Raw genomic sequence first — 14,693 nt, forward strand, 5'->3', positions numbered from 1 at the left:
ATGGTCCACATCTTCTCGAGCAACTTTGGGGCAAAAGGTTCAGTTCCTCTTAGAGGACTCTGACCCTCAGCATGCTTATTTTGTTGCTTGTTTTTTGGAGGCTGCAGAGAAGAGACGAAGGGAGATGTTTTTAGAGATAGGCCCTATTTACGTTTTTGGTTTTATTGTTCAAGACTTTGGTCTAAGAACAGGGGAAAGAAAGATTCTATGACTGTGTGCCATAGCCTCCATCGATGGTTCGCCCAATTCAGCTGTCGGTGCTATGCCCAAGACACATCTCGGAGTAGCCAGTAAGCGTCGGGAAAAGTTACGCTGAATGCAGTCCGCCCCCCTCAGAGACAGCACCAATCCAAATTTCCACACTGCACAAAAACTGATTTGAGACCTTGGCGTGATGTAGCTTTAAAGCCAAGGGGGGTAGAAACAGTCACTTACAGGAAAGAATTCCTCTGCAGAGAACCAGGAGGCGGTGGGGGTCGCCCCGCTGGGGGAGGCATCGAGCCATCCGAGTCCAGGTCGGAGATGTCTGGAATAACAGACAGGAGAGGCAGGGGAGTCATTCCTCAACTCCAACACCCGCTGCCTGTACTTATAGCTGCTTGGAGAGCCCCTTCTACTTTGCCAGAATTTCAGCCCCAACTTTGCAAAGAATTCAGCATCTACTGCTAGATTCTGGGCTTGCACTGCCAGCAACGGACTACACCGCGCTAGAAAACACTGGTAGGTGTATTTCCAAGCCCCGCCAAACCAGAGTACCCCGTAAAACGCTATTTAAGAACATAAGAAAAGCCATGCTGGATCAGAGCGAGGTCCATCAAGTCCAGCAGTCTGTCCACACAGTGGCCAACCAGGTGCCTCTAGGAAGCCCACAAGCAAGACGGCTGCAGCAGCATTATCTTGTCTGCGTTCCACAGCACCTAATATAACAGGCATGCTCCTCGGATACTATAGAGCAGTGGTTCCCAAACTTTTCGGGCCACCCCCCCACCCTTGGTTCCACAAACTCAACCCCAGCGCCCTCCACCCTATCCTATAAAAAGCATTATTCAAAATAGGGGTTTGCATGACGCACTAAAGAAGATAACAACAATAACATTTCAAAACAGTACCAATTAGTTGTACGTCTATTCAAAATCAAATTAAAACTTTTTAGTTGAAATGTATTCAACAAAACTGAGGGACTTGATTCAGTGGTACCAACTCTTCAAAGTCTGGAAAAAAATTCTGATCGTTTTCCCCAATTTGCCAGCATGGTGCCATAGCTTGACCTATTGTGAATGAGTGAACAACACAGTTGAAGGGGACCACCTCTAGTGCCCCCCTAGGTGGTACTGCCCACTTTGGGAACCACCGCTGTAGAGAATAGGTATGCATCATGACCAGTATCCATTTTGACTAGCAGCCATGGATAGCCCTCTCCTCCAGGAACATGTCCACTCCCCTCTTAAGGACTTCCAAGACGTCAGCCATCACCACGTTTGAAAACAACACACACACATGAAGTTACAACGAGCTACCCAAAGCCAGGAGTCAGAAACCTGGCCTTGCAAATGCATACAACCTGGAAGGAGACCATGAAGCCCGGGGAAAATCAGCTCCCCCTCTCAAAAGCAAGTTTCTAGACCTCACTGTCAAAATGTTAAAAATGTAAGAGGGCTATGGAGGCAGATAAAATGACACTACAGAAGAATATAGATGCAAATATATTTATACATAGGTCTACAATGTACACATTATATTTAAACATAGGTCTTCAATTTACACACATTTCTCAACTAAGAATTTGTAGTGTATTTTAAAACGGTTGTAAATACGTATGTATGATACTTGTATGATGCTTCTCCATATGCTAACTTGGAACACAGACAGTGAAAAAGGAAGGCAGACTCTCACTCACATTCTTCTGGTCTCCCCCAAATTCTGGGGATGTAAATTTCCTAAAGTACAAACTATGCAGCCTCAGAGGAGGTCTTCCTCCTGGGTTTCCGCATGCGGAAAACTGCTGACCTGGACTTGCCCCCTAACTGCAAGCTGGCAGGCCCACAGCAGCAACTCATTCAGAGATGCAACGGGCAGCCTCATCATTCAGTGACACCCAGTGCAGATGGCAGGACAGAATTAGTGGCTCCCAGTGGCGCCTGAGCGCAAGGAAATCAGGGAGAGATACAGGTCGTTTATGAATGGGAGTTTTACCTGGGCCTCGATGCTCGCTCGTCCCACACTTTTCCGGTGCGAATGTTAAAAATGCTATGCACCAGCTCAAGTCTGGAAGCGTGAGCCCCGCCCCTTGAAAACACTGCTTAGTAAGCTTACTGAGCTTACTGCGAGAAAAACGTTCAGTTCCCCTCTCCCCACCCCCTGCGGAAACCAAAGTGCCCTGTTAAAAAGCATTTCACAAGGAACTCTTTTAAAGGAACGGAATGACAGGAGGGGAACCTGTCGTTTTAAAACCCATTTTTTATGTGACAAATCTACTCAGAAAGAACTCTGGCTGGGAGACGAACGATGAGGAAGCATTTGAGTCCCTGCCCCTCAAAATGCTGCTTTGTAACTAGCTGTAGTGCTCACTGTAAAAAAAAGTCATCCCCCTAACTCCCCTGTCTCGCACTTTGGCTTATGCATGGAGAGGAGGACAACTTGACCCGGGCTGATCTCAGGACAGATCGAAGAATCAGGATTAAACAGCATTGGGAAGACCGGGGATTGGCTAGGGCTGGGAGCGAGGCCATCTCTGAGGGATGGAAAACATGCATAGTTCCAAGAAACAACTGAGTCAGTCCAGGAGTGGACGTGAGTCCAAGTACCCATGCATAAAGGAGCACAGCGAGTAGCCTCTTATACTGCATCATCTGGGAATAAGGGAACACTCTGACAGCTCCGCTTAGTTATGGTACCTGTTGTTATGGTTTGGGTTCCGGGACCCATGGAAAAGGGTTTATTTTCCCAAGTGGAGGGGGAGTCATGAAAAACGGGAACTTGGTTCAGCTGGAAACCCACCATTTGGCATACCTGCCAACAGGGGCTGATGGGTGAGCATTGTAAAACTCAAGAGCTACGTGCCGTGTGAGAGGGCTCGTTGGCAGACAGGAGAGCAGCCCCATGTGGGCAAGGATTCCCACTCTGGATTGGGGAGGGAGGTTTTCACCTCAGCAGGAACGGTTAAAAGGCGAATCGTTCCTTTGTTCCGGATTCAGATAAGTGGAAACCCATCCCTGAGATGCGGGAATGGGGGGAGGGATGTTTGCTCCATCTTAAGGTAACTAGCATCATGTAAGACAGCCGTGTTAGTTTGTCCATAGCAGTAGAAAAGAGCAAGAGTCCAGTACACATGAACGCATAAAGCTGCCTTCTACTGAATCAAAGCCTTGGTCCATCAAAGTCAGTATTGTCTGCTCAGACCGGCAGCGGCTCTCCAGGGTCTCAGGCAGAGGTCTATTCACATCGCCTACCTGCCGAGCCCCTTTAACTGGAGATGCCGGGGATTGAACCTGGGGCCTTCTGCATGCCAAGTAGCTGCTCGACCACTGAGCCCCAAAAATTTGTTTCTGCCCGGGATCGAACTGGGGACCTTTTGCATGTGAGACGAACGTGACTACTGCTACACTACGGAAACTTATACACCTTAAAGACTAACAAAATTTCTGGCAGGGTATGAGCTTTCGTGAGTCACAGCTTACTTCTTTAGATCTGATCTGTGATTCACCAAAGCTCATACCCTGACAGACATCTTGCTAGCCTTTAAGGCGCTACTGGACTCTTGCTCTTGTCTATAGCATCATATAGCTTAGTTTGATATATTTTCCTTTTATTTTCCTTAGGTCCTTTTATTTTCCGTAGGTCTATCTTCCACAACTGTGCTCTAGTTTAATCTTTAGTAATAAAGCGTCTTTCCTGTTTAAGAAAGAAGACTGTGCCTGAAATTTCACCCACACATGAAGACCGCTCATACATGCTAAAGGACCTGCACCCAAGGGGGAGGGGGAGAAGAAAGAAGAAAGAGGAGAAGAAGGAGGAGAAGGAGAGGAGTAGTAGTTGGTTTTCATATGCCAACTTTCTCTACCACAAGGAAGAATCAAACCAGCTTACAATCCCCTTCCCTTCCCCACAACAGACGCCCTGTGAGGTCGGTGGGGCTGAGAGAGTTCGGAGAGAACTGTGACTAGCCCAAGGTCACCCAGCAGCCTGCATGCGGAGGAGTGGGGAAACCAATCGGGTTCACCAGACTAGAGTCTGCCACTCCTGTGGAGGAGTGGGGAATCGAACCCACTTCTCCAGATTAGGAAAGAAGGTAATCGGAAGCTCTGCCCTTTGTACTTGCTCAGAGGCCGTCTTCACCAGGGTTCCCCAAGGCACTGGTTTACTGAGAGGCTGGGTTTTATATCTTGGGGTGGGGTGGCATGAAGAGGAAACACACTTTTTACATGCCGGCAAGCTCAGCATGCATGTGAGAATACGCAGACCCAGGATGGGAATGTGACACGGGGAGCCTCAGAATTGCCATCGCGATTCCCCTTCCAGTCTTCTCCTCTCCCCCTCACCGTCCAGCCGGGAGCTGTCACTGTCGCTGTCTCTCACTTGGGGGATGTTGACCAGAAACTGACGGTTATCCCGCAAGACGTGCAAGGTCAGCCTCCCTTCCGACCTCTCGATCAGCTGCCGCGTCTCCTCCAGAGACATGTTCTCGCTGGCCACACCGTTGATCTGGAAGGGAGAAGCACCACGCCCATTAGATCCACACGCTTTTTGTGGTTTCGCTAGGAATGCGGGGCGCTTGGGATAAAAAACCCCAGAAGATGCTCGTTCAACTTGTTTCAGAAGAAGAAGAAGAGTTGGTTTTTATATGCCGACTTTCTCTACCACTTAAGGGAGACTCAAACCGGCTTACAATCACCTTCCCCACAACAGGTACCCCTGAGAGGTAGGTGGGGCTGAGAGAGCTCTTAATAGAACTGTGACTAGCCCAAGGTCTCCAATTCACCTCTCCCTGCACCCCAAGAAATGCAAACAATTCAAATCCGGCCTTTATTTAAAACCAGCGGTCATCTGAAGAGATGCACCTTTTCTCAAGTTTCTGTTAGCATTTATATCCCTGGAAAAGTTGACTTTTCAGCTTGCACAAGGCTCCAGAGCAGTGGTTCCCAACCTTTTTTTGACCAGGGACCACTAGGACTTTTTTGTTCGGTGCAGGGACCCCAAGGTTCAAAATAAAAATTTCGAGAATTTGAAAATAAACTTTAATCATAACTGTTAGTTAAACATTAAACTTAGAATAATATTTGAATATATATTTTTATAATAGAGAACGTTTAATTGCAAATATTAATTTATTATGGGTTTATAACTTTGTTTCGCGGACCTTAATTTAGTTCTCGCGGACCCCTGGGGGTCCACGGACCCCTGGTTGGGAACCAGTGCTCCAGAGTGAACAGCCCTCAGAAAAGGGTTCGCTCTCAGTGCTAGAACATGAATTGCAGGCCTGTAAGTACTTCCTAACTGGAACAAGGCAAGCCCAGAGACACAACAGGCCCCCCCTTCCAAGGATGGACAATTTAGCAGACTAACACTGCAATCCTATGTAGAGTTATTCCAGTCGAAGCCCACTGAAATGAATGGGCTTAGACTGGAGTAACTCTAAGAACATAAGAACATAAGAACGGCCCTGCTGGATCAGACCCAGGCCCATCAAGTCCAGCAGTCCGTTCACACAACGGCCAACCAGGTGCCTCTAGGAAGCCCACAAACAAGACGACTGCAGCACCATCCTGCCTGTGTTCCTCCACACCCAAAATAATAGGCCTGCTCCTCTGATACTAGAGAGAATAGGTATGCAGCATGACCAGTATCCATTCTAACTAATAGCCATGAATACCCCTCTCCTCCATGAATATGTCCACTCCCCTCTTAAAGCCCTCCAAGCTGGCAGCCATCACCACATCCTGGGGCAGGGAGTTCCACAATTTATCTATGTGTTGTGTGAAAAAATACTTCCTTTTATCTGTTTTGAATCTCTCGCCCTCCAGCTTTAGCAGATGACCCCGTGTTCTAGTATTATGGGAGAGGGAGAAAAACCTCTCCCAGTCCACTCTCTCCAAACCATGCATAATTTTATAGACCTCTATCATGTCTCCCCTCAGCCGCCTTCTTTCCAAGCTAAACACCCCTAAGCGTCCTAACCGCTCCCCATAGGACAGTTGCTCTAGTCCCTTAATCATTTTGGTTGCTCTTTTCTGCACTCTCCTTAGGATTGTATTGTAAATAGGAAAGAGGTATAGTTTTCTGTTCATTCGGATCCAGCTACGTTATTTTGCTTCATTCAAAGTGCATACTAACATTTTGCTTTGCTTCAGTTCCGTTTTCATATTTCCGGTTGGTTCTACAACCCAAATCCTACGCCATTCTTTATCGAATGTCCTATCCTGTTGATTTCACTGACTCATTCTATGAAATCCACTGTGAGCCCCGGTAAGAAAGGCAGACTATAAATGATGTAAATAAATAAATAAATAGAGCAGCAACTCATGCAGAGAGGCAATGGGAAACCTCCTCAATGGTTGGGTTACTTGGCACTTGCAGGAGCTCCTGTTTATTATTATTATTAATAATGCTGATGATGATAATTAAAAATAATATTTTTATCCTGCCCCTTCCCGGCCAGGGTCAGGTTCAGGGCAGCTCACATCAATATAATAGCAACAATATTCCAGTTTAAAACAATCACAATTAATGTATTTCTCTAAACACATCCTGGCACAGAGTTCAGGAGTTATTAGAGTTTCAGGGCCAAACAAGATGGGAGCCAGGAACAACATGAGAGCGGTGGTTTGGAGCGGTGGACTCTGATCTGGAGATCCGGGTTGGATCCCCCACTCCTCCACATGAGCGGCGGAGGCTAATCTGGTGAACCGGGTTGGATTCCCCACTCCTCCACATGAGGATTGTGGCGCAGGGGGAAGGATGGGTTTAAATAAACATTTATTAATCACCTTTCTTTCCTACAGAGCTTGGCGGCTTAAAATATAGACAAAATACATAAAATAGAAATTATAAAATACTTAAAAACCATTTAAAAATCACAGTTTAGGACTGCTAACAACTTAATCAAACTTAGTCCTAAATAAAACTTTCTTTAGCTACCTCTTAACAATCAAGACAGAGGGGGATAGGTGCACCTTACTGGGAGCTTGTTCCATAATGGTGGGGCTACCACTGAAAAGGCCCTCTCTCGTGTACCCTCCAGACAAGCTTCTTTGGTCAATGCAACAGTCAAGAGAGCCTCTCCCTGTGATCTTAATTCCTGGGACAGGAACATATGGAACAAGACGGTTCTTCAGACACCCAGTCCCAAGGCATGTAGAGTTTACCTGCATGTGCATTCCCCCAATGGGGCAAGCCATGCCCATTTGGGGCTGTTTCATGTCAGGAAAATGGCACCGGGTGGGGGGGAAGGCTGAAGCCCCCTCCACCCTCTGTGCCTTGGCCCCGATCTGAATCGGGCCCCTGTGGTGATTCTAGATTGAGTGCCCACAGGGAATTTGCAGCTAGCGTCTTCCTGCGAGTTCCTACCCCTACGGCAATCACATGGTAAGTGTAATGTGTAGCTTGTCCCTGCGGTTTTTCACAGAATTCGCACAAACGACACGCCCGCTGTTGACGGCATCCCTCTCCCCTACGCACCTTTAGTATGAGGTCCCCCTCTTGCAGGGTAGCATCCTTCGCCGCCAGTCCGGTGTCCGTGATGTGTCTGATGAAAATCTGGCTCCCGAGCTTCAAGCCGTATTCTGCGTTTCAGGGTCAGAGGAAGGCGAGAAAAGGAGACAAACAGGATGTCAGGGGAACGCATTTGGGATCTCCATCTGTCAGGTTCGTAAGGCATTTATATGGCAAAGCATGCAAGCTTTCAAGGTCTGCAGAACCCATAAACAAAGCTGACGAAGGGAGCCTTGACTCTCGAAAGCTCATACTCTGGTTAGACCTCACCTAGAGTACTGTGTTCAGTTTTGGGCACTGCAGTTTAAGAAGGATGTAGACAAGCTGGAACGTGTCCAGAGGAGGGCAACAAAGATGGTGAGGGGTCTGGAGACTGTCCTATGAGGAAAGGTTGAAGGAGCTGGGGATGTTTAGCCTGAAGAGGAGAAGACTGAGAGGTGATATGATAACCATCTTCAAGTACTTGAAGGGCTGTCATAGAGAGGAGGGTGCAGAGTTGTTTTCTGTTGCCCTAGAAGGTGGGACCAGAACCAATGAGTTGAAATTAAATCAGAAGAGTTTCTGTCTAGACATTAGGAAGAATTTTCTAACTGTCAGAGCGGTTCCTCAGTGGAAGAGGCTTCCTCGGGAGGTGGTTAGCGCTCCTTCCCTGGAGGTTTCAAAGCAGAGGTTAGATGGCCATCTGTCAGCAATGCTGATTCTATGACCTTAAGCAGAAGATGAGAGGGAGGGCAACTTGGCCATCTTCTAGGCATGGAGTAGGGATCACCGGGGGTGTGAAGGGCAGGTAGTTTGGAATTTCCTGCATTGTGCAGGGGGTTGGACTAGATGACCCTGGTGGTACCTTCCAACTCTATGATTCATACCCCGAAAGACTTGTTGGCCTCTAAGGTGGTAATGGATTTGAATCTAGTTGTTCCGCTGCAGACCAACACAACAACCCTGTGAAATAGATATACTCTCGTGCATCTGTTGTGTTAAAAATCTAACGTTCAAGGGATGGGGGCATCATACGGAGGCAGCGGCCGGGGGGGAGGGTCTGCTGCGTACCTTCACTCTCTTTGCTCTTCACTAGGGTCGAACGGACGGGCTTCATAGGAAAGTCTTGCTTCGGCAACCTCTTGAACCCAGACACCAACGCCAGCCCGCTCGTGCTCCCGCTGTGGCCATTGGCGAAAGGCTGCCGGTCGGAATCGCTGTCTTGGCTCCGTCTCCGGTGGCCACTATCCTGGCTTCGCCTCCTGCTCCGGATCGGCTGCCTGCGGGGAGCGTCGTCCTCGTCGCGGTAGCGGCCAGAGCTCCGCTCGCTGGAGGAGTCTCCCTCGTAGCCTCGGTTGTGATCCACTTCCGCCTGGCGCCGGCTGTAGCCGGGATGTCTATCGGCATCGGGCGGCAAGGACTTGTCCACCTGATAAGTGTACTCCTCATCCGAGTCGTAGTGTCCGGCGTTGGCGGATCGTGAAGCCGAACCAGAAGGTGGTAGGCTCTTGGGTTGGCTGGTGACCGGGAGATGGATTTTCCTGGGTCTTTTCACTGTCTGCCCGTAGGAAAGAGAGGGAAAACTCTTACTTGGGGCTGTCGTTGGCCAGTGAAGGAACTGCGCTGTCCACTATATCGAGAGGTTCGTTCTAAGTTTATCTCTCCCTGGCTCGGTTGGCATTTCAGCCATACAGGTCAGGAGTATACTAAGATGTTGCTCATAGACAAAAACCCACAGGTGACAGTAAGAACGGCCAAGTTTTATGCAGCGGCCTGTAGAATCCGTCAGACGCTGCTGAGAACACCGGAAGGTCAATAATGTTAAAGAGTAGTGTCTATAGTTTGCAAAGAGCGCAAACAACTTTTTTATTTGTATAAACTTGTGGGTAGAGATTAATACTAAGGGTTTCAGTGCTAAATTGTGAACAGCTGTGCTAGTCTTTGACTGTTTTTAATAAAGATTGATTGATTGATTGATTGAGCCAGTGAAGGAATCCCTCCCCAATGAAAGCAAGCTGGATTCCGACAAGGGACAGAATCACGCAACATGAGGTTACTTCCATAAGCTACAAAATTTGCATTTACTTTGTTTTTTTAAATAATTTTTTATTAAAGAAAAATATAACATACATACTATCCATACATCCAGTGTATTAAATCTTCCATACTATTAGCTTATCAGTAGATATCTTATGAGAGCGATCTACTGTTAAGCTAATAGTCGACACCCTTTGGAAGATTTAATACACTGGATGTATGGATAGCATGTATGTTATATTTTTTATATATTATCTTATAAGATAGCTGCTGTTATTGAAAGCCAATGTTCTTAATTGCTTTTTACTATTCAATATAATAAATAATTGCTTATTTATATTAAAGACTAAGCCTGGCATAATATAAATAAGCAATGATTTATTATGCTGAATAGTAAAAAGCAATTAAGAACATAAGAGCCCCGTGGCGCAGAGTGGTAAGCTGCAGTACTGCAGTCAAAAGCTCTGCTCACGACCTGAGTTCGATCCTGACGGAAGTCGGGTTCAGGTAGCCAGTTCAAGGTTGACTCAGCCTTCCATCCTTCCGAGGTCGGTAAAATGAGTACCCAGCTTGCTGGGGGTAAAGGGAAGACGACTGGGGAAGGCACTGGCAAACTACCCCTTAAAGAAAGTCTGCCTAGTAAACGTCGGGATGTGACGTCACCCCATGGGTCAGGAATGACTTGGTGCTTGCACAGGGAACCTTTACCTTTTTACTTACTTTCATAAGCTACAAAATTTGCATTTATTTTGTTTTTTAAAAAATAAATTTTTATTAAAGAAAAGAAAAATATAACATACAAACTATCCACACATCCAGTGTATTAAATCTTCCAAAGGGCATTGAATATTAGCATATCAGTAGATTGCTCTCATAAGATAAGATAGCTGCTATTATTGAGAGCCAATGTTCTTAATTGCTTTTTACTATTCAATATAATGAATCATTGCTTATTTATATTAAAGAAGAAACCTGGCATACGTAATTAATCAAATTATTCATTGCTAATTCCCGTTTCTGTTAACTCGCCTCTAAGCTCATCCCTGCATGTTATTACCTACTCTGTCAGAATTAATATTCCAGTTCGGTATATTCTACTCCTAACAGTTAAAAGTTCTGTTGAGCGTCATCAATATAAAGTTTCCCTTTTTTTCTGAAATTCTCCCATAGGTCTTCTATTTTATAAGATGGGATAATAAAAATTTGCATTTATTTTGTTGACCCCCCCAAAAAAAGTGGCCAGAATTGCCGCTTGCCCCGCAGCAGTTGGAATGTTCACAGACATTCCTTAACATCACATCTCAGCCAACAGGACCCAGACAGTAATGATACATCCCACGGCATCCTCTGAATTTCCACTGCCCCACAAATTTAGCGTTGTCAGGTGCCGTGACACCCACGGTCCCCACGTTGGGGACCCCACCTGTAAAGATTACACCACACAGGCTCTCAAAAGCCATTCCCGTTACCTGCACTTACAATATTGGCCACTTTGCCGCAGCTTTTCAAGGTCTGTATGGCAAAAGACGACGAGACGTTCTCCATGGAGAGGCCGTTCACCATGGCGATCTTGTCACGGTTCCTGCAGTTCAGGGCAGAGACCGAGGAGGAAGGAGAATCATAGAGTTGGAAGGGACCACCAGGGTCATCTAGTCCAACCTCCCCTACACAATGCAGGAAATTCTTAACTACCTCCCCCACACACACCCCAGTGATCCCTGCTCTTTACTCAGAAGATGGCCAAGATACCCTCCCTTTCATGATCTGCCTAAGGTCATAGGATCAGCATTGCTGACAGATGGCCATCTAGCCCCTTCTTAAAAACCTCCAGGGAAGGAGAGCTCACCACCTCCCGAGGAAGCCTCTTCCACTGAGGAACCGCTCTAACTGTTAGAAAGTTCTTGCTAATGTTTAGATGGAAACTCTTTTGATTTAATTTCATCTTGTTGGTTCTGGTCCGTCCTTCTGGGGCAACAGAAAACAACTCGGCACCCTCCTCTATACGACAGCCCTTCAAGTACTTGAAGAGGGTTGTTATATCACCTCTCAGTCTTCTCCTCTCCAGGCTAAACATCCCCAGCTCCTTCAACCTTTCCTCGTAGGACTTGGACTCCAGACCCCTCACCATCTTGGTTGCCCTCCTCTGGACACGTTCCAGCTTGTCTACATCCTTCTTAAATTGCGGTGCTTAAAACTGAACGCAAAACTCTAAGTGAGGTCTAACCAGAGCAGAGGAAAGCGATACCATCACTTTGCGTGATCTGGACACGATACTTCTGTTGATACAGCCGAAGAGAAGAACGTTGGAGACGGGGGCAGCCTCCTCCCACTTCCCAACAAAAGAAATAATTTCCTTGCAATCCCTCCTCCCAAGCCATCGGCTCAATTCCTTTGGCCCGCCCACCCCGCTCCCCCAAGAACGTGAAGATCCCCCCAAGAACGCCCGTGTCTCTGGTCGGGTGCCCCGGCTCAGCCACTTACAGGAGTCGACCGTCGGCCGGTCCCCCCGGCACTACGTCGGAGATGATAATTGAGGTGTCTCCATCGATGCCGCTGGGACGGTCCCGGCCGCCCGAGATGGCAATGCCAAAGCCCTTCCGGGCATCCTGCAGGGGAACAAAACAACTCAGTGTCAGTCCCATGCAAAGACTACAAAAGTCAAGGGATACACTGCTGGCCAGCTCCCCCACATCCAAAAAAACCAATCCTGGTCAAAATGTATTTTGCAGGAGGCATTTTCAGGGTAAAGAGCGCTGCAGGAAATAGGGTTTCCAGCCTCCAGGTGGTTAACAAAAATATGACACCTCTGTCTTATGTAGGCTATAACAAAAAATCCAACAGATGGGCATACAATGACCACAATTCAATGTTAAATATACATTAGACCTCACTATAGCACAATGACATATACAATGACTAGAGAAGGAGGCTGAGGGGAGACATGATAGAGGTCTATAAAAATTATGAATGGTTTGGAGAGAGTGGACAGGGAGAAGCTTTTCTCCCTCTCCCATAATACTAGAACACGGGGGCATCTGCTCAAGCTGGAGGGCGAGAGATTCAAAACAGATAAAAGGAAGTATTTTTTCACACAACGCATAGTTAAGTTGTGGAACTCCCTGCCCCAGGATGTGGTGGTGGCTGCCAGCTTGGAGGGCTTTAAGAGGAGAGTGGACATATTCATGGAGGAGAGTTAGTTAGAATGGATACTAGTCATGATGCATCCCTATTCTCTCTAGTATCAGAGGAGCATGCCAATTGTTTTGGGTGCGATGGAGCGCAGGCAGGATAAATGCTGCTGCAGTTGTCTGTTTGTGGGCTTCCTGGAGGCACCTGGTTGGCCGCTGTGTGAACAGACTGCTGGACTTGATGGGCCTGGGTCTGATCCAGCAGGGCCTTTCTTATGTTCTTATGTTCTTAATTTAACCGTTCATATCAGAGAACCTCTTTCACATGCACAAATAGCGTTCTCTAATATTCCATTACAAAAGTGTACCAATATGTACAAAAGAAAGGAATTCAGTCCTTTATTCCATGGGGGGTGCGCTGACGTATTTCAGAAGGAAGATGGTTTTCTCAAGTTATTCCGTTTCGAAGCCCTTCATCAGTTCCCCTTCATAAGGATCCCCTTAATTGATACAACTCATTCCTCAAACTGCAGTGTACTGCATCCTTTACACTTGCTCCATTCCTCTCAGGGATACTGGAGATCTCCTGCTATTACAACTGATCTCCAGCCAGTAGAGATCAGTTCACCTGGAGAAAACGGCCGCTTTGGCAATCGGACTCTATGGCATTGAAGTCCCTCCCCTCCCCAAAAGCCACCGTCCTCAGGTTCTGCCCGACTGCCTAGCAGTCTAAATTTCTCCCCAGGACCACACAACTAAATTTCTTAACACGGCTGGTGCTGATCTGACAGCAACCATAAAATTCCTCCTTCACTGCTACCTGCCGGCAGGTGATGTCTGTAACCTTCGCATCAGGAAGGCAATTCAACAGCCGGTCGAAATGCCCGTCAGAGAATCCAAGGAGGATTTATTTTGTTTTACTGATGTCATAGAATCATAGAGTTGGAAGGGACCACCAGGGTCATCGAGTCCAACCCCCTGCACAATGCAGGAAATTCACAACCACCTCCCCCCCCCGACACCCCCAGTGACCCCTACTCCATGCCCAGAAGATGGCCAAGATGCCCTCCCTCTCACCATCTGCCCAAGATCATAGAATCAGCACTGCTGACAGATGGCCATCTAGCCTCTGCTTAAAAATATCCAGGAAAGGAGAGCCCACCACCTCCCGAGGAAGCCTGTTCCACCGAGGAACCGCTCTAACTGTTAGAAAGTTCTTCCTAATGTCTAGACGGAAACTCTTTTAATTTCAACCCGTTGGTTCTGGTCCGACCCTGCCCTCTGGTTTCTGCCCTCTGGTTCTGGTTTCATACCCTGCCCTCGATCTCTGACCGAAGCAGGGTTCAGGGCAGCTATCCACGTAGTAGAAAACATTTTAAATTTAAAATAATAATAATAACAATAATAATAATAATAATAATAATAATAATAATAATACTCACTCGGCTGAGGGTCACCGTGTACTGTTCCCAGATCACCATTTCTTCCATATCTGCGACCTAAGATGGCCAAAAAGGGAGGAAACATCAAAACCAGATAAAAGCGATACAATTGTCTCTCCTGCGGTAACATTACCAACAAACTCAAATCAGTACACTCAAATCAGCATGTGAAATTCTCTTATTAGTCCAATTTGAGTCCAGTAGCATCTTAAAGGCCAACAACGTTTCCGGGTTTTAAGCTTTTGAGGGTCAGCTTGACGCACAACGTTCCCCTAATACATGACAAATGTAAACATTTCCTCCCAACACAACCGTCATTATTATTAGTAGTACATTGCATTTGTAGACATAATGCAACTGCACACCTAATAGACTACAGTACAGTGTAAAAATAACTTTT

At 46.8% G+C, this 14,693-nt stretch overlaps 1 protein-coding gene across 1 annotated transcript in view; it reads right to left on the bottom strand.

The window, feature by feature from the left end:
- Nucleotides 1-14,341, bottom strand: part of TJP3 (tight junction protein 3) — a 32,188-nt gene extending 17,847 nt beyond the window's left edge. The window contains exons 1-7 of the mRNA XM_056867643.1: nucleotides 14,294-14,341; nucleotides 12,205-12,329; nucleotides 11,203-11,305; nucleotides 8,758-9,244; nucleotides 7,675-7,778; nucleotides 4,539-4,701; nucleotides 436-526 (exon numbers count right to left, since the gene is read on the bottom strand). Coding sequence (XP_056723621.1) covers nucleotides 436-526; nucleotides 4,539-4,701; nucleotides 7,675-7,778; nucleotides 8,758-9,244; nucleotides 11,203-11,305; nucleotides 12,205-12,329; nucleotides 14,294-14,341 — 1,121 coding nt within the window. The remainder of the gene's footprint in view (nucleotides 1-435; nucleotides 527-4,538; nucleotides 4,702-7,674; nucleotides 7,779-8,757; nucleotides 9,245-11,202; nucleotides 11,306-12,204; nucleotides 12,330-14,293) is intronic.
- Between the last annotated feature and the right edge of the window lie 352 nt (nucleotides 14,342-14,693).

This window comes from Euleptes europaea, chromosome 2 (genome assembly GCF_029931775.1).
Source record: "Euleptes europaea isolate rEulEur1 chromosome 2, rEulEur1.hap1, whole genome shotgun sequence".
Classification (NCBI taxonomy): domain Eukaryota; kingdom Metazoa; phylum Chordata; class Lepidosauria; order Squamata; family Sphaerodactylidae; genus Euleptes; species Euleptes europaea.